This window comes from Hemitrygon akajei, chromosome 6 (assembly GCF_048418815.1).
Source record: "Hemitrygon akajei chromosome 6, sHemAka1.3, whole genome shotgun sequence".
Lineage (NCBI taxonomy): Eukaryota > Metazoa > Chordata > Chondrichthyes > Myliobatiformes > Dasyatidae > Hemitrygon > Hemitrygon akajei.
The window spans coordinates 54,785,419-54,805,735 of record NC_133129.1 but is presented as its reverse complement, the minus strand read 5'-3'; the positions used below and the strand labels follow the sequence as shown (position 1 = coordinate 54,805,735).

Sequence of the window (20,317 nt, the reverse complement as noted above, 5' to 3'; positions counted from 1 at the left end):
CTGTCTTTTAGCCCTCATGATTTCTTTCTTAAGTGTACTCTTGCATTTCTTGTACTCCATAAGCACCTCATTTGTTCCTACCTGCCTATACCAGCTATGCAACTCATTTTTCCCTTAACCAGGGCCTCTATCTCTTGAAAACCAAGTTTCCCTACACTTGTTAACTTTTTTACCTTTTTATTCTTACAGGCATTTACAAGCTTTGTACTCTCAAAATTTCACTTTTGAAGGCCTCCCATTCACCAAGCACACCTTTGCCAGAAAACAGCCTGCCCCAGTCCACACTTGCCCAATCATTTCTGATACCATCAAAATTGGCCTTTCTCCAATTAGAATCTCAATCCACAGACCAGATCTGTCTTGTTACATATTTACTTTGAAACTAATGGCATTGGGGTCACTAGATGCAGAGTGTTCCCCCACACAAACTTCCGTCACCTGTCCTGTCTCATTCCCTAATAGCAGATCAATTATCACGCACACTTTCTCTGGGACTTCTCTGTATTGATGAAGGAAATTTTTCTGAACACAATTGGCAAGCTCTATCCCATCTAGTACTTTTACTGTATGGGAGTCCCAGTCAATATGTGGTAAGTTAAAATCACCTTCTATAACAACTGTTTCTTGCAACAGTCTACAATCTCTCTTCAAATTTGTTCCTTTCAATCCCTTGGATTGTTGGATGGTCTGTAATATAGCCCCACTAATGTGGTCAAACCTTTCTAATTTCTCAGTTCCACCCACAATGCCTCACTAGATTGAGTTCTCCAGTCTGCACTGACTGAGCACTGCCATGACATTTTCCCTTCCAAGTAATACAACCCGTCCTCCTGTAATCCCTCCCGCTCTGTCGCATCTAAGAATGGCGGAATCCCAGAATGTTAAGCTGCCAGTACTGCCCCTCCTGTAACCAAGTCTCACTAATAGCTACAAAATGATAACTCCAGGTGTTTATTCATGCCCTGAGCTCATCTGCCTTTCATGACAGTCAAACACAGCAACCAATAAGCCACGTTGAGCTAGTATGTAATAAAAATAGAAGGACCAGTGTTGTGGGGATGTGATTGGCTGAGGCAACTACAACTTGATGGGAAATCGCAACTCCAATTTGCATGCCACACCCCTGTAATGAAGCCATATGAAACCAAATTAAGAAAGATATGGGATGATGCGATATCTGTGTTCAAGGATGGCATTGGAAAACTCAAACCTGTGGCGACCCACTTCCTAGCGCACTCGAACCGGCTCACAAATAGCCAGTGCGCCGGCACAAAGGCCAGGTCTGCTTCACCAACAAAGGGAAAAGCCTGCGGGGGTTTGTGAGTACGTGCCCCTTACAGCATCCGCGCCCGGGGAGGGCAGGATGAGGGAGGCTTTAAAGCAAGGCTGTGAAGTTCTTCTTTAATTGCAGTTTACCGACTCCGTGTCGTTATTTTAGCGCTGCGTGAAGCACACCGCTACAATTGGTGACCCCGACGGTCCAAACGATTTTTGGACTGGAGATGACCGACGCCGCATCTGTTCATGCGGTTTCATTGAAACTGCCAAGCTTCTGGACGCTGCCACCTCACCTCTGGTTCCAGCAAGCAGAAGCCCAATTCCACGTTCGGCAGATAACCTCAGAGGGCACGTGTTACTACTACGTGGTGAGCTCCCTCGACCAGGACACAGTGGCCCAGGTTGCGGAGTTCGTACAGTCTCCCCCAGCGGACGGCAGGTACACGGAATTCAAAGCCCTGCTCCTAAGGACTTTCGGACTCTCACGGCGCGAGTGGGCTGCCCGTTTACTGCACCTGGATGGCTTGGGAGACAGACCTCCATCGGCTTTAATGAATGAGATGTTGTCTCTGGCCGGCGGACACACACCCTGCCTCATGTTTGAGCAGGCATTCCTGGAGCAGCTGCCCGAGGATATACGCCTGCTGCTGTCCGACGCGGATTTCAGCGACCCCCGGAAGGTGGCAGCCCGGGCGGACTTGCTGTGGAACACCAAGAAGGTGAGTGGGGCGTCCATCGCACAGATCACCAGGCCATGCTCCCAGCAGCAAACCAGTCCAGGCTCGGCCGCAGAGCCCGCTAACCCCAGAGGCAGGGGTGGGGAGCCCAACGAACAATGGTGTTTCTACCACCAGCAGTGGGGCGCAGAAGCCCGCCATTGTCGCCCGCCCTGCCAGTTCTCGGGAAACGCCAGGGCCAGCTGCCGCTGATGGCTATGGCGGCTGGCCGTCGGGATAGCCTCCTGTATGTGTGGGACAAGAGGTCGGGACGCCAGTTTTTGGTCGACACCGGTGCCGAGATCAGCATCTTACCTCCGAGTTACGACACCTGCAACAGGGCACTGGGTCCCCCCCGAGGGCCGTGAACGGCAGCACGGTAAGGACCTACGGCACCCGTACGGTGCGTCTACAGTTCGGCTCCAGCCGGTTCACGTGGGACTTCACACTGGCCACCATAGCCCAACCGCTTCTGGGTGCGGATTTTTTGCGGGCTCACAGCCTGCTGGTCGACCTGCTGAGGCAGAGGCCGGTCCACGCCGAGACCTTTCAGATGTTCTCCCTGGGAGAAGCCCAGTTGCCAGCCCCACACCTCGACTCCATCACGCTGTCCCGACAACGACTTCACCAGAGTCCTGGCGGATTTCCCATCGGTTCTGGCACCGCAGTTCACGGCAGCCATGCCCCGACACGGCATACAGCACCACATCCCGACCCAGGGACCACCCCTCCATGCCCGTGCTTGGCGGCTTCCCCCGGACAAGCTCCGACTGGCGAAGGAGGAGTTCAAGAGGATGGAGGAATTGGGGATCATCAGGCGGTCTGACAGCCCATGGGCCTCCCCCCTGCACATGGTGCCCAAAGCGACAGGGGGCTGGAGACCGTGCGGCGACTACTGCAGGCTGAACGAGGCTACCACACCGGACCACTACCCTGTGCCGCACATTCAGGACTTTGCAGCAAACCTGCACGGCGCACGGATCTTCTCCAAGGTAGACCTCGTCCGAGGATACCATCAAATCCCGATGCATCCGGACGACGTCCCCAAAACGGCTCTCATCACCCCATTCAGCCTTTTCGAGTTCCTCCGCATGCCGTTCGGCCTGAAGAATGCCTCACAGACGTTCCAGCGGTAATGGACGCGGTGGGACGCGACCTGGACTTGGCATTCATCTATTTGGACGACATCCTCATAGCCAACAGCAGTCGTCAGGAGCATCTATCCCACCTCCGTCAACTCTATGCCCGACTGAGTGAATACGGTCTAATCTTCTTTAATTGCAGTTTACCGACTCCGTGTCGTTATTTTAGCACTGCGTGTAGCACACCGCTACAAACCTATCAAGAGTAAGATGGTCTTAAATGAAAATGCTGCACATGAGTTTTACAAAGCCTGTCTGGTTCCATATACCATCTGTGATAAAGTAGCCAGTGAGGCTACAAGTAGATCATGTGGAGGCTGAAGGAATTGTTTCCAAGGTTGAGTGGAGCCCATTGGCAACACCAGTGGTCCTAGTTGGCGGGAAGAATGGGTCTTTAGGATCTGTGGTGACTTCAGGGTTGCCATCAGCACAGTACTGAAAGTAGATAGCCCAGGATAGAGGATATCTTAACAAACTTTTCTGGAGGAAAACATTTCAGCAAAATGGACATAGCTAATGCCTACTTGAAGATGGAGATGGAAGAAGAGTGCAAAGTGCTTCTCACAAAGGGCATTATTGCTAAAGTAAGATTATTTTTGGAGTGGCATTTCACTTGTACTCTGGCAGAAAGCTATGGATCAGGTGCTGCAAGGCTGCCCAGGTACATTGTGTTACCTGGATGATGTCATTGTCATTGGTGAGGATGACAAGGAACACCTCCAAAACCTCAAGATAGTGTTAAAAACAGACAGTTGTGGGCTCAGAGCGTGATGTGACAGGAAACTTTTAAAGCAAGAATCAAACAAACAATTGACACGTGAGGATTATATAAGTGTACTGAGAAAATCCAAGTAGTTGTGGATGCCCCAAGGTTGAAGGATGTGTCACAGTTGTCATCCTTTTTAAGATTTATCAGCTACTGTAACAGGTTCCTGCCAAACCCATCTACTGTATTCCACTCCCTGAACTCATTACAAATGTTTCAATTTAATATCAGAGAATGTATACAGTACTGAAATTCTTACTCTACAAAGAGATATCCATGAAACAAGAAGCACAGAGGATGAATAACAGTAACATCAGAACCCCAAATCCCCCCACCCTCACCCCCCCCCATCATGCAAGCAATAACAAAAGCCCCCAAAGAGACATCAATCAGTTAAGGAAAACAGAGTCAAATGATAGAAAGTTGGCTACCTATCAACTATCAGAACCGTTCCAGAAGTTTGAGTCAGCTCCTACAACCACCACCAGGGAGGCCCCAGAACCTGAGATTGCTTCACAGCCACAAGTCTCACCTGCCAAGCAGTGGACGCCCTTGTCAGGAAAGATGTTATCCCACAAGAGTAAGAAATCCTCCACAGTGATTAAATATTTAGACCTGAATGGAACAACTTAAAATTTACTATGCTGTGGATATCTGTACAGGCTGTCCCTGGGTTACGAACGAGTTCTGTTCCTGAGTCCGTCTTTAAGTTGTATTTGTACGTAAATCGGAACAGGTACATTTGGTATTATTTAGCGTTAGTTAGACAAACGTTTGTCTTAGTATATAGTATATATTTTACCTTTCTATGCATATAAAACACTTACCTATGTATTTCAATAATTAAACCACTGCGATGCTTAGTAATTATTGTTGCTTTAATCAAGGCAGACAAGGCCTTTCACATGCTCCATTATTCTCACTTTATCCTTTACCTGTATCCTTTAAAGTTGTTCCAATCGTTGACCGACCGTAGCCTGAAGTATTTCCAATGACTGATGGCATTTCACCTCTTTCCAGTAGCTTTATTATTTCCACTTTATTTTCAATTGCGATTGTTTTCCGTCAGTGGAGCAGAAAACTGTGGATTTTATGTTCTATTGCTGTGCAGCAGTGAACCGTCTGATTGACCTATCAAAGTTCTTTCTGGGAACTAGTTGACTTGGTCAGCATTTCTGATCTGGCTATTGTTCACGATCGCACTTAATAAAAAAAAAATACAGCAGCAGCCGCGGGCAGCGGGTCGCTCCGGGTCCTGAAGTCCACCCGCACTGAGACAGGTTAAATGGGACAAGTGGGGGCGGTGCTGACTGGAAAAAGGGAATCGGGGTGAATCTTGCTAAGAAATATTTAAGCCAAATACAAAGTTACACACTCAACACAGTGTTAATGGCAATGACTTAAAATGGCGGACGGCATCATGATCCAACTTAAAATGGCAGACAGCATTCTCCTCCCTCTGTTTGTAAGTACGAGTTGTCCGTAAGTCAGCTGTTTGTAACTCGGGGACTGCCTGTATGTAGTAATTGTGTTATATAATATACTGTGTATATACCTGTAGTTGAGATTCATTCTGTATTGAGCTGGAGTTCTTCAAGCAGGGAGGAGTGTTGTGTTCTTGATATTTCAATAATATTTGAGTGGTCTTCTGTACGTGTGAACCCTTGTATAAGTTTGTGAACCCTTTACAATTATCTGCATTAATTACTTATAAAATGTGGTCTGATTTTCATCGAAGTTACAATCATAGACAAACACAATCTAATGGCACACAAAGAATTTGAACTTCTCAATGATACTGAGTACACCATTTAAACAATCACAGTCTGGGTTCAAAAAAAGTACGTGAGCTTCTGGGATAATGCTGTCAATGAGATGAGTTTGGAGGTGTGGGTTGTAGAGGTGCCCTGCCCTATAAATATAAGATACACAAATCCTGCTCTTCTCAAGAAAGATCTGCTTATGAGCACCATGACTCAAAACAACTTTCAGAGGACCTTAGAAGAGGAAGAATTGTAGAGATGTGTGAAGCTGTAAAAGGCCACAAAAATATTTTGCAAGATCTGAGTGTTCATCAGTCCACAGTAAGGGAAATTGTCTACAAATGGAGAAAATTCAGTACCGTTGCTGCTGTCCTTAGGAGTGGGCGTCCTGCAAAGATCATGCGAAGAGCACAATGTTCAATGCTGAAGGAGGTGAAAAAGAACCCAAGGGTAACAGCAAAAGATCTGCAGAAATCTCTAGAACTTGCTAGTCTCTGTTCAAGTGTCCACTGTAAGAAAAACATTGAACAAGAATGGTTTCATTCCAGAACAAAGGAGATGTCCTCCTTCATCAATAGAAGGGGCTTCAGTTCCTCCACCGTCAATGCTGCCTTCGACTGCATTGCTTGTATTTTGCGCTGGTCTGCCCTTACCCCATCCTTGTACACCCCACCAGGGATAGGGTTCCTCTTGTCCTCAACTACCACCCCACCAGACTCTGCGTCCAGCACATTATTCTCCAAAACTTCTGCCATCTCTAATGGGATCCCACCACCAAGCACATCTTTCCCTCCCCCCCCCCCCACCCCCCCGCACACACTTTTTGCTTTCCACACATATCGTTCCCTACGCAGCTCCTTTGTCCATTCATCCCTCCCCACTGATCTTCCTTCTGGCACTTAGCCTTGTAAGTGCAACAAGTGCTACACCTGCCCCTACATCTCCTCCCTTGCTACCATTCAGGCCCCAGACAGATGAGGAAAAAATTCAAACTTTTTGGCAGAAGTGTGCTCCACTATGTTTGGAGGAAAAAGGGCCACTGCAAACCAACACCAAAACCTCATCCCAACTGTGAAGCACGGTGGAAGGAGCATCGTGGTTTGGGGCTGCTTTGCTATTTCAGGGCCTGGACAGCTTGCACTTATTGAGGGAACAATGAATTCAAAATTGTATCAAGGTATTTTACAGGAGAATGTCAAGGTAGTGGTTCATCACCTGAAGCTTGATAGAAGTTGGATGATGCAACAAGACAATGATCCGAACCCAAGAGTAAATCAACAACAGAATGGTTTAAAAAGAAGAAAAATTTTATTTGCAATGTCAGAGTCCAGATCTTAACCCAATTGAGATGCTGTGGCATGACCTGAAGAGGGCTGTTCATGCAAGGTATCCCAGAAGTATTGATGAACTGCAACAGTTTTGTATGAAGGAATGGTATAAAGTTCCCCTTGCAGTTGTTTGAGTCTGATCAGCAGCTACAGGAAACGTTTGGTGAAATGTTACTGGTGCTGAAGGAGGTTCCACCAGTTATTAAATACAAGGGTTCACGTTTTTTTCCAGCTTGACTGAATGATTAAACAATGTGTTCAATAAAGACATGAAATGTGCAATTGTTTGTGTGCTATTAGATTAGGCAGATTGTGTTTGTCTATTATTGCAACTTAGATGAAGATCAGACCACATTTTATGAGTAATTACTGCAGAAAACCAGTTAATTGCAAAAGGTTCACAAGCTTTTTCTTGCAACGTGTATATGTATATATATGTTTGATAAAGTATTATTGTTCATTTAAACAAATAATTATGGGTTGTATGTATACATGAATTGCATTCTTCATCTCGCTACCATGTGATACGCGTGCACCTCGCTGAAAGTAAAGTCTAGGGTAGACGTGCATTTTGGGCTCCAGTGTCTAAATTAGTTTAATGTTCTGAAGTTAGAAACTATAACAAGGAATTGCCCTGTTCCCACCCAGCAGAAGATGCCAGTTGCCCCGCAGAAGAAAGCAAATTCATCTCCAGCCGGTCTCCCAAACGTTGTATGTGTTAGGTGTCCTTAAGTAGGTGTTTGTAACTGTATTCTGTCAAGGTTTTTGGGGGGTTCGTGGAGATGGTTTTGGGGACAGAGAGGGGTGTTAGGCGTCAGGTCTTTAGAGACAGTGATGTGGGGGAATTAGAGGACAGCCCAGAATCTTAAGTCTCTGCTCCACATTCGAAGGCCAGTGATGCAGGCATGGGCATCGTTGGGAAGACCCACGTGTTGTTGGTGGGTTCTAGAGCAGGCAAGAGGAATGCTGACCCCATGGTGTTGTGTATTGGTGAGAACAAGTATTTGAGGATGAATGATAAGTCTGTGAATCTCAGAGTCTGCTGGGGGAGTCAAAGGCTTACTGTCTACATGTCCAAGTACTCATCTGTGTCTTGCTGGAGACTGAAGAATACAGACAGCCTTAGGGTTAGTGGACTGTGTACATGCGTTCGTGGGTGGGGGGGAAGGGGCTTATTTCACTGTTGCTTTTGTGACTTGTGTTCTGTGTGGTTCTGCTGAGCATTGTGGACATGCTGTGTTGGCACCAGAATACGTGGCAACATTCATCCTCTGCCTACAGCACAGCGTTGGGTGTGTTAGATGTTAATGCTAACAAAGTATTTCACTGTGTTTTGATGTACACCTGATAAATGAACTTGAATCTTGAATCTTTTATCAGCATTGTATCTTACAAATTAGGAGCAGGAATACAGCAATGTGGCCCCTCAAATCTGCTCTCCACTCACTAATAGTTTCTGATGCAACTTTACTGCTCCCCTGAGTTGGTGATTATAGATACGACATAGGAACAGGCTTCTATAATAGACATTCTAGTATCAGTCTATACATTATTCATCCATATTGAAATTTTGTGTTTTACTTTTTCCAATGTTTTGTTTTTCTTTTTTCTGTATGTCTTACTTCCCTACTGCCATTCTATGTTGCTCCCATGCCAACTCCACTAAATCTTAGTTTTATCCTTGCTCAGGAGACGAGTATGGAGAAAACACTCACAAGCAAAGTTGCAGAAGGCCATTGGTAATGGGGAGAGACATTGTTCAGGATCAATGATCCTGTGAGGTCTGGATCTAATCTACTGATTTCCCATCTGGGAATAGTGGGGGGAGACTGAGCAGCTGGCTGGAGTAGTGGTTTCTAAGGGCTCTCCCATTCTTGGAATGGCAAGACATGGCATCATGAATGTTCCATCTGGGTTCATGGATGCTGAGTATTTCCTTGAGGCTGGCATTTGGGCTTGGTGAGAGTGAAGTGGGTCGGAGCATGGGGAGAGTGAAGTGGGTCGGAGCATGGGGAGAGTGAAGTGGGTCGGAGCATGGGGAGAGTGAAGTGGGTCGGAGCATGGGGAGAGTGAAGCCAGGATGCGATTGTGGGGAAAGCACTGGTGTTTTGATGTTCAGGGCAGCAGTGAGTCCAGTCCTGCGGGGTTTATTGGGACTGCCGCCTCAGGAACAGGGGTAGTGCAGGAGGAGAGCCTGAAATCTAAGGTAAGTACAGTGCAGGTCACCTCGGTCGGCACTAGAGAAATAACATTTATTGGCTATGTATGTCCAGTGTCAGGTACCTACATGATTCAACTTGCCAAAGATACATTGCACAGGTTATTCAATACATTCCAGTCGTATATTGGGATTGTTTTGTCAACAAATGCATAGTGAATTGACAAATATAAGAAAGATGTCCACTGATTGTATTTCTTGTGTGTGTGTGTGTGGTGGAAAAAAGTTATTTTTTTAAAAAAAAAAGTACAAGTACAGCTCAAAGTACAGGTGGTATGCAGAACTGAAAGTTCTGAAAGTTTGTTGCTGTGATAAGACAAGTAGCTGTGAAACACATGGCACTAACTTTCTACTTTCTGTGAAATTTGGGAGAGAAAGATATAATTTTGGCCACAACCTGATGATTACTACATTACTTAACTACGTTGGGAATGTAAAACCAAGAATAATAGTATCCTTGAAAGCAAAATTTCAACTGCCTCAGTGCTACTGCATATTTGGACCTTCCACTTAAAATAATAATCTGTTCATTCTTTGAATTTTAGTACTTTAAAACTGAGTTCAAATAATCAAATCAATATTCAGAGCTGCTTCTGTGATAAATGTAGCTTGACTTGAAATTACTGTTTTTATTTTACCAAAATATATTCTGGAATTGGCATCTATTAACTGCAAAGAGTGAAACATTGAGTGCACACTCAGCCAGTTCTCTTAGTACGTACTAAGTTCTCCTAAAGAAAGATCTAAATCTTTTTAGATTTACCTCATTACCACTTTGTGGTATTTTAGTAATTTGTTTTTAATGTGTAAGTGAGATCAGTGGATTCGATTTTGTTTTCTTTTCCCCCGTAGGTGAAAATGAAATCCTTACCAGTCTGCACAAGATTGCAAGCAAGAATAAAATCTGGAGATCTTACATTGGAATGGGCTATTACAACTGCTCAGTACCACAAGCAATTCTCCGCAACTTGCTAGAAAATGCAGGATGGTAATGCAAAAGCTTTCTCTTTTTATATGTACAACACCTCAGGTGGTTAAATTCAGGAGTGGTTACCCCCCATGTAGTAGAGTGCATAACAGAAATGCTTGGTGTATGTTCTATAATTCATAGAAATCCCTGGCTATGAACCCTCGAGACCTTGCAAGACGCACACAAAGTGCTGGAGGAGCTCAGCAGGTAAAGTAGCATCTATGTAGGGAAGTGGGCAGTGGATTCTGGATGAAGTGTCTGAACTGAAACACTGATTATTCCTTTCGTGGATACTGCCCGAGTCACAGAGTGCCCCCAACACATTGTGTGTCACTCTAGATTCCAACATCTGTAACCTCTTGCGTCTCTTTCCTTGCAAGATAGATAGACAACTCTCTCTGCAGAATAATTGGAGTCTGTAGCCTTGAGTCAGAGAGGGGTAAAAATGTTTTTAGTGCTTCCTATCTCCATTTTGTTTGCAGTATAGTTGCAACACTCCATCATTGCTCACCTGACGGTAAGGAGGAAGAAGTTTAAAGGGAATCTGAGGAAGGATTTTTAACCTAGTTAGTGATAGGAATCTGAATGCACTGCCTATTGGGTCGTGCAATTGGGTACTCTCAAACCCCTCAAGATGTATCCAGGTGAGGAGATGAATTGAAAAGGTGTGGAGTAATTATTGGTGAATGGGATTAGTGTAGATAGGTCATTGATGGATGTGGTGTGCTGAGGAACCGGTTTCTGAGCCGTGTACCTCCATCACTCTAAGACGGTCTTTCTTAACCTTTATGCCCTGAAGAAACCATTTGAGTAATTTTCAGGTCTCGAGGAACCCCTGCGTAAAAATTATATCTACAGTTCACAGTACATTAGTGTGATCACTGAGTTGTAGATATAATAATCTAAAAATAATTGCCAATGTTCTTTTGAGTAGAGAATGAATTTTTAGCCGACCTTTCTGGGGGGAAAAAAAACAGGTAGTTAAATTTAGCTTATCTTTCTTCAAATTAATCTTTCTTTCCCTTTCATATATTTTTAAAAATCATAAGGCAAACATAATTAAATTTTGTTACATTACTGGCTTAAGTCAAAATGGGATTTAATTTTTCTAAAGGTAAGCATGGTAGATTTAATTTGAATAAAGGCTGCTAATTGATTTTAATTAAAAGCTTTACTATTTGATTTGAGATTCCAATAGTTGTTTAAAATAATCAGCACTTTTACATGTCATATGGCTGTGATTTGTAGTTAAGTGTCTTTTCGGTTTTGCTGGAGCCATTGCTGCATTAGTAAGTTGTTTGCTACAGTCTAGGCTCAATGAAATAGGGGTTAATAAAATATTTTTCAAAATGGCTTAAGAAATAACTAAACGAGAAAGCCGCAAAACAAAAATGACAAATTCACAATAAAATTCACATCTTGCCTACACAACCACCTTTTGTGACATTTACAACGACAGCAAAGTGGCAGGCTGGCCGCGGAGTTAAGGTGAGTAAAAAATTCCTTCTTTAGAATGAAAATTTCCCTCCAATTTTCTATAATATGTTCATTCCTATAATGTGCCGACTGGCACATTCTCGGCTGCAGGAGTACGTGCTGAGGGACACACTCGAACTCGGTGCAGCCACCGCAAAGGGCCCGGTGGGGAAGGACCACAGTTTAGGTTTCTTCTCCCGCAGGAGATGAGGGGTAGAGGGCTGGGGTGTACACCCCTCAACAAGGGTATGTAAATATGGAATAACAGAGAGCCACATGGGTGGCAAACAGTGTGGAAATGTAAAGACCGCAATGGAAACATTTGTAAAGGACGGAGAGTTTATTGTATATAATTTTATTTTTGAATAAAGTCTATTTTGTTTAATAAAAAAATGTTCATTTCTATAAGTCAGTTGGTGGCACATAAGGAGAAGTTGAGGGAGTTAACTCCGGAGGGAGAGGTTGACGTCACAGGCCAAGGAGGACGAGTCCATTCAATGCTCGGAAAATGCACTTCACACTCATCAGCCTGCTATCCTCCGCTCCGTGCAATACAGTGATCACCAATTATCAGCCTCCCGTCCTTCCCTCAGTATAAAACAGTGCTCACCAATTATCAGCCTCCCGTCCTTCCCTTAGTGCAATACAGCACTCACCAATTATCAGCCTCCCGTCCTCCCCCTGTGCAATACAGCAATCACCAATTATCAACCTCCTGTCCTCCCCTCTGTGCAATACAGCACTCACCAATTATCAGCCTCCCGTCCTTCCCTCTGTGCAATACAGCAATCACCAATTATCAGCCTGTTGTCCTCCCCACAGTGCACTACAGAACTCACCAATTATCAACAGCCCACCCTACCTTGCCCCCAAAAATGAGAATAAACCCGGTCGTACTCCGCACTGTCATACTGGGCTGAAAGACATCTAACAAGATTGCGAACTGGGCTGCTCGGTCACTGCCCACCACTGTAAGCATTAACATCGCTCCTTGTGCCAAGTTCAAAAATCAATGTTTTTTTTAAAATCACGATCTCTTGTGGAAACTTGGTTGAAAAACGCTGCTCTAAGATACAGAGGATTGGAAAATAGACAAAGAGTGCAAACAGCAGTTCCGATTTATTCACTGTTAGAACAGAACATCGGTCAGAACAGCACAGGAACAGGCCTTCGACTATTGGACAGAACAGAACAGGAAACAGGCCTTTGACCATCGGTCAGAACAGCACAGGAACAGGCCTTCGACTATTGGACAGAACAGAACAGGAACAGGCCTTTGACCATCGGTCAGAACAGCACAGGAACAGGCCTTCGACTATTGGACAGAACAGAACAGGAACAGGCCTTTGACCATCGGGCAGTACAGCACAGGAACAGGCCTTCAACCATCAAACAGGACAGCACAAGAACAGGCCTTCAACCATCGGGCAGGAGAGCACAGGAACAGGCCTTCAACCATCGGACAGAACAGCACAGGAACAGGCCTTCAACCATCGGACAGAATAGCACAAGAACAGGCCTTCAACCATCGGACAGGACAGCACAGGAACAGGCCTTCGACCATCGGACAGGACAGCACAGGAACAGGCCTTCCGACCATCGGACAGAACAGCACAAGAACAGGCCTTCAGCCGTCGGACAGAATAGCACAAGAACAGGCCTTCAACCATCGGGCAGGACAGCACAGGAACAGGTCTTCAACCATCGAACAGGACAGCACAGGAACAGGCCTTCGACCATCGGACAGAACAGTACAAAAACAGGCCTTCGACCATCAGGCAGAACAGCACAGGAACAGGCCTTTGACCATTGGATAGAACAGTACAAGAACAGGCCTTTGACCATCGGGCAGAACAGCACAGGAACAGGCCTTCAACCGTCAGACAGGACAGCATAGAAACAGGCTTTCGACCATCAGACAGGACAGTACAAGAACAGGCTTTCGATCATTGGACAGGACAGCACGGGAACCAGGTCTACAATATCTTTGCTGTGAATGATGTCAAATTAAACTGATCCCTGGTGCATACACATGATCTTATAACTCTCCTATCCTGAATACTCATGTACCTATCTAAAAACCTCTTAAACATCACCACTAGAAAAGGAGATCAGGACTAACTAAACCACATCTGCTTGGGGTTAGGTGCTGATGCCTAAAGGATAGTGGCCTTTGTGTGTTAGCTCTGCAATGGCATGCGATCAATTCACATCTCTGAATGATGCACATAAAATCAGTTGTCTGGGAAGACAGTCTAGAATGGTCCTAGTTATGGATAATAAATTTTGATCCTTAAATTCTTATCTCTAATTTCCCTAACATGGTCCTGTAGTGGAATAAGAAATGATGGTTGCTAACTTTGCTGCAGCAATTGTTCCAGCATTTTTGAGGGATTTGAGAAGGATTCTGATTTCCTTTTAAAATTCTAGTGGTCCTCCTCCTGCAGGATAGGAGGATGTGGGTCAAACATGGGCAAACGGACCAGTTGGACTGAAGGGTCAGTTTCCATATTGTACCAGTCGACCACCTGGAGTCTGGCAGTCGGTAATCCGGTTCCACTACTGGTTCAGAAATGATATTCACCAGCCTAGTTTCAAATTTCCTGCGTTGCCACTATTTTGGTGATGCCATTAGCCCAGTCAGCTGTTGGCATGGTCTTTAAACGAAGCAAGTCGTTCTTCTATGTAATCCTGCCTTTATATTTATAACCTGTGCTTATCTCGCACCAGTCATGTCTTCACTGAATGAAGGAAGTGCTTCTCATGGTGTAAAGTACAAACACCATACGTTATCTATATAAGGTCGAAGTTCTGAAAAACAACTCGACAGTAGTGTATCTGTGAAAAGCATAGGCGACCTGTATCACATTGGTTCTTCCACAGTTTATGATATAAAGAAACAAAACAAAAAGTTGATGCGGTTCTTTGCTGACAGCGAATCAGAAAAACAGATGTGCATGAAGAAAACGATGGAAGATGTTCACAATGAGATCTCATAAATTGGTTTAAGCTCCACATCAGCAAAGTTGTCAGGAGAGATGGTGAAGGAACAAGCGAAATCATTTCATGAAGAATTAGGACTGGATTATGAGTGTGTTCAGAGTGAGGGGTGGCTTCGGCATTTCAAGCAGCAACGTGGCATAAAATTTCATGCAGGGTGTGGCATGAACAGTCAGCAGACAAGGAGGCAGCTGCTGAGTTTGTTGATGAGGTAGCTGTTAATTTCTGATGAAAATCTGAGTACCGAGTACTGTCCTACAATGCGGACGAAACCACCTTATTTTGGCGTTGTACTCTGGGATGATCACTGACTACAAAGGATGCAGAATCACCAATCGGTTATAAAGCGTCAAAAGATGATGTCAACACGCGTGAATCTGCAGATGCTGGAAATAAATAAAAACACAAAATGCTGGCAGAACTCAGCAGGCCAGACAGCATCTATGGGAGGAGGTAGTCTCTGATGTTGGGCTGCTCTAACGCTGCAGGAGCCCACAGGTGGACGTTGCTAGTCATCGGCAAAAGTTTACATCCCAGAGCTTTCAAAGGTATGATGCAGTTTCCAGCAATTTGTCGTGTCGTCAACAAAAGATGGACAACAGCTGACATTTCATTGGAATGATCATTGTTCCAGAAGCAAGAGCTCACTGTGGCTCTGTTGGTCCAGACAAAAATTATCTGATAATGCTGATTTTAGGTAACTGCTCTCTGCATCCAAAAGCAGAATTCTTGGTAAAGAACAATGTTTACAGTATCTACCTGCAACCAAACTGTATATCATTAAATTGAACCCTTGGACAATGGAATATTATGCTCTTTGAAGGCTAAATATCGCTCCCTGTTCATGAAGTGGTTACTGAGTGCAGTTGGCTCTGGCAGACCAGTGCAGGAATTGTGAAAGAATTTAATGTGAGTGATATGATTCATGGAGTTGCTAATGCTTAGAAGTCAGGAGAAGCATCAACACTGAAGAATGAACGGCATAAATTGTGGACAGGTTCAGTGTTCCAGTCTGCACCTGGTGAGGAAATTGGAAATGACTTTATAGGATTTAAGGTTTCAAAGCAAAAACAGATTGTACCTGACCTGCTTTCTTATGCTAAAGATCAAAGTAATCCTGCTGCAAAGGATACTGCATCAAGGATGGATGCAGATAACGTTAACGAGTGGATAGGTATTGATGATAATGAACCTCTTCAATGAACCTGTTCATCATTATACTGACGCTGAAATTGTGCAGATGGCTGTAAATCCAGGGACAAAAGACAGTTGGGGAGAAGGTAGTGAGGACAATGAGAACGAGATAGGTGAAGGAATGTCCAGTGATAGGTTAATTTGTCTGACAGGTGAACTGATAAAAAAGGTCTCAGGCAACACAGTTTTATTACTGAACAAGGAGTGATGAATGTGTGCATGTTGCAAAATAAACTAATCAAAGAAAGACCAAAATACATGAAACAGGTTAGTTTGCAGGATGTTTTCAGGAAAAAAAAGCTACAAAAAGTGCAAGACAGGAGTCAACACTTGAAAATTCAGCGCCGTCAACTTCGGCTCACCCAGATGTGCTGCCACCACCAAGACCAGTTCTTGAAGATGCTGTGCCAACTCCACCACCACCAGCAGGTCATGAGGATTCGATCGTTTTTCAAGATGAAACAGGACAATCCTGATAACATCCGCTTTCAGACGTGTGACTCGGCTTCGTTGTACAATCCAACTCTTTACTTTGGAGATGGCAATAACCAACCTTATGATGTAAGTAAATTCAGATACTTTGTTAGGTATTTTTTAACTGAAGCAGTTTTTTTTTAACTGATCGGGGCAGAGGCTAGACTGCGCTGGCGCGTGACGTAGCGTGCCAAAGGTTTAAAAAGGAGAGGAAGTTTTCAATGGTCATTTAAATTGAAACAAGAGGTGGAGAGGGAAAAGGTAAAAGAGGCAGAGGCAGAAATAGACAGGAGTTTCAGGGAGATGGTCATCCCTAGGAGTCAGGAGACAGGTAGATGGGTGACTGTCAGGTGAGGGAAGGAAAATAGACAGGAAGAGCAGAGCACCCCTGTGGCAGTTCCCATCAATAGTAAGTATACCGTTTTGGATACTGTTGGTGGGGACGACCTACCAGCGACAAGTTGCAGTGGTTGCACCTCTGGCACCGAGACTGGACCCTCAGCTCAGAAGGGAAGGAGGGAAAAGAGGAGAGCAGTAGTGATAGGGGATTCGATAGTTAGGGGGACAGATAGGAGGTTCTGTGGAAGAGATCGAGAATCCCGGATGGTCTGTTGCCTCCCTGGTGCCAGGGTCCGCGATATCTCGGATGGAGTTCTCAGTATTCTCAAGAGGGAGGGTGAGCAGCCAGATGTCGTGGTCCATGTAGGGACCAATGATGTGGATAGGAAGAGTGAGGAGGTCCTGAAAGGTGAGTTTAGGGAGCTAGGTGCCAAGTTAAAGGACAGGACCTCCAGGATAGCAATCTCAGGATTGCAACCAGTGCCACGTGCTGGTGGGTTTAGAAATAGTAAGATAGTGCAGCTCAACATGTGGCTGAAGACATGGTGCAGGAGGGAGGGCTTCAGATTTATAGATAATTGGGCAGTTTTCCAGGGAAGGTGGGACCTGTTCCGGCGGGACGGTTTACATCTGAACTGGAGGGGGACAAATATTCTTGCAGGTAGGTTTGCTAGAGAGGCTTCAGTGGATATAAACTAGATACGAGGGGGGGAGGGGAACCAGAGTGTAGGAACAGATGTATGGGAGAAGGAAGAAAAAGAAGACAGTAAAGTTCTTTGTACTGTTAGAGGTAAACAGAGAGGAAGAGTGGAGAATTTCTTAAATGCATTTATTTTAATGCAAGGAGCATTGTAAGAAAGGTGGATGAGCTTAGAGCATGGATTGATACCTGGAAATATGATGTTGTAGCTATTAGTGAAACATGGTTGCAGGAGGGGTGTGATTGGCAACTAAATTTTCCTGGATTTCGTTGCTTCAGGTGTGATAGAATCGGAGGGACAAGAGGGGGAGGTGTTGGGTGGCTTGTCAGAGAAAATATTACAGAGTTGCTCTGGCAAGATAGATTAGAGGGCTTGTCTAGGGAGGCTATTTGGGTGGAATTGATGAATGGGAAAGGTGTAGTAACACTTATAAGGGTGTATTATAGACCACCAATTGGGGAGCAAGAATTGGAGGAGCAAATTTGTAAGGAGATAACAGATATTTGTAGTAAGCACAGTGTGGTGATTATGGGAGATTTTAATTTTCCACACATAGACTGGGAAGCCCTTACTGTAACAGGGATGGATGGTTTGGAGTTTGTAAAATGTGCGCAGGATAGTTTTTTTTTGCAGCAATACATAGAGGTGCCGACTAGAGATGGGGCAGTGTTGGATCTTCTGTTATGGAATGAAATAGGTCAGGTGACGGAGGTATGTGTTGGGGAGCACTTTGTGTCCAGTGATCACAATGCCATTAGTTTCAATATAATTATGGAGAAGGGTAGGACTGGACCCAGCGTTGAGATTTTTGATTGGAGAAAGGCTAACTTTGAGGAGATGTGAAAGGATTTAGAAGGAGTGGATTGGGAGAATTTGTTTTATGGGAAGGATGTAATAGAGAAATGGAGGTTATTTAAATGTGAAATTTTGAGGGTACAGAATCTTTATGTTCCTGTTAGGTTAAAAGGGAAGGTTAAAAAGTTTGAGAGAGCCATGGTTTTCAAGGGATATTGGAAACTTGGTTAGAAAAAAGAGAGATATCTACAATAAATATAGGCAGCATGGAGTAAATGAGGTGCTCGAGGAATATAAAGAATGCAAGAAGAATCTTAAGAAAGAAATGAGAAAAGCTAAAAGAAGATACGAGGTTTGGCAAGTAAGGTAAAAATAAATCAGAAGGGTTTCTACATTTATATTACAAACCCCATTTCCAGCAAAGTTGGGATATTTTCCAAAATGCAATAAAAACAAAAATCTGTGGTATGTTAATTCATGTGAACCCTTATTTAACTGACAAAAGTACAAAGAAAAGATTTTCAGTAGTTTTACTGACCAACTTAATTGTATTTTGTAAATATACACAAATATAGAATTTGATGGCTGCAACACACTCAACAAAAGTTGGGACAGAGTTAAAATAAGATTGAAAAGTGCACAGAATATTCAAGTAACACCGGTTTAGAAGACTCCAAAGGCTAAGTCTTTGCAAGCAAGGACGGGTCGTGGCTCACCCCTTTGTGCCAAAATTCGTGAGAGAATTGTTAGTCAGTTCAAAAAGAACATTTCCCAATGCAAGATTGCAGAGAATTTGGGTCTTTCAACATCTACAATACATAATATTGTGAAAAGATTCAGAGACATCTCAGTGCGTAAAGGGCAAGGGCGGAAACCACTGTTGAATGCGCGTGATCTTGAAGCCCTCAGGTGGAACTGGCTAAGAAACCGTCATGCTACTGTGACAATTATAGCCACCTGGGCTCGGGAGTACTTCGGAAAACCATTGTCACTTAACACAGTCCGTTACTGCATCCAGAAATACAACTTGAAACTGTATTACGCAAGGAGGAAGCCATACATCAACTCTATGCAGAAACGCCGGCGAGTTCTCTGGGCCTGAGTTCATCTCAGATGGACCGAAAGACTGTGGAACCATGTGCTGTGGTCAGATGAGTCCACATTTCAGCTAGTTTTTGGAAAAAACGGGCGTCGAGTTCTCCGTGCCAAAGATGAAAACTACTATCCTGATTGTTATCAGCGAAAGATGCAAAAGCCAGCATCTGTGATGGTATGGGGATGCATCAGTGCCCACGGCATGGGTGAGTTGCATGTATGTGAAGGTACCATTGACTCTGAGGCGTATATTAGGATTTTAGAGAGACATATGTTGCCATCAAGACGACGTCTCTTCCCGGGACGTCCATGCTTATTTCAGCAGGACAATGCCAGACCACATTCTGCACGGGCTACAACAGCATGGCTTAGTAGACACAGAGTGTGTGTGCTTGACTGGCCTGCTACCAGTCCAGATCTATCTCCTATTGAAAATGTATGGCGCATCATGAAGAGGAGAATCAGACAACGGAGACCACAGACTGTTGTGCAGCTGAGGTCTTGTATCAAGCAAGAATGGACAAAATTTCCAATTGCAAATCTACTACAATTAGTATCCTTGGTTCCAAAACGATTAAAAAGTGTTATTAAAAGGAAAGGTGATGTAACACAATGGTAAACATGCCTCTGTCCCAACTTTTGTTGAGTGTGTTGCAGCCATCAAATTCTAAATTTGTGTATATTTTCAAAATACAATTAAGTTGGTCAGTAAAACTATTGAAAATCTTTTCTTTGTACTTTTGTCAGTTAAATAAAGGTTCACTTGAATTAACATATCACAGATTTTTGTTTTCATTGCATTTTGGAAAATATCCCAACTTTTCTGGAAATGGGGATTGTATTAGCAAAAGGATAGTGAGGGATAAAATTGGTCCCTTAGAGAATCAGAGTGGACAGCTATGTGTGGAGCCGAAAGAGATGGGGGAGATTTTGAACAATTTCTTTTCTTCGGTATTCACTAAGGAGAAGTATATAGAATTATGTAAGGTAAGGGAAACAAATAGGGAAGTTATGGAAGCTATGACGATTAAAGAGGAGCAAGTACTGGTGCTTTAAAGGAAT

At 44.2% G+C, this 20,317-nt stretch overlaps 1 protein-coding gene across 2 annotated transcripts in view; it reads left to right on the top strand.

The window, feature by feature from the left end:
- Positions 1-20,317, top strand: part of gldc (glycine dehydrogenase (decarboxylating)) — a 200,409-nt gene that overhangs the window by 55,967 nt on the left and 124,125 nt on the right. Inside the window, exon 3 of one of the 2 annotated variants that reach the window (XM_073048372.1) lies at positions 10,064-10,199. The exons of the other annotated variant lie outside the window; for it this stretch is intronic. Coding sequence (XP_072904473.1) covers positions 10,064-10,199 — 136 coding nt within the window. The remainder of the gene's footprint in view (positions 1-10,063; positions 10,200-20,317) is intronic. 2 annotated transcript variants of the gene reach the window in all.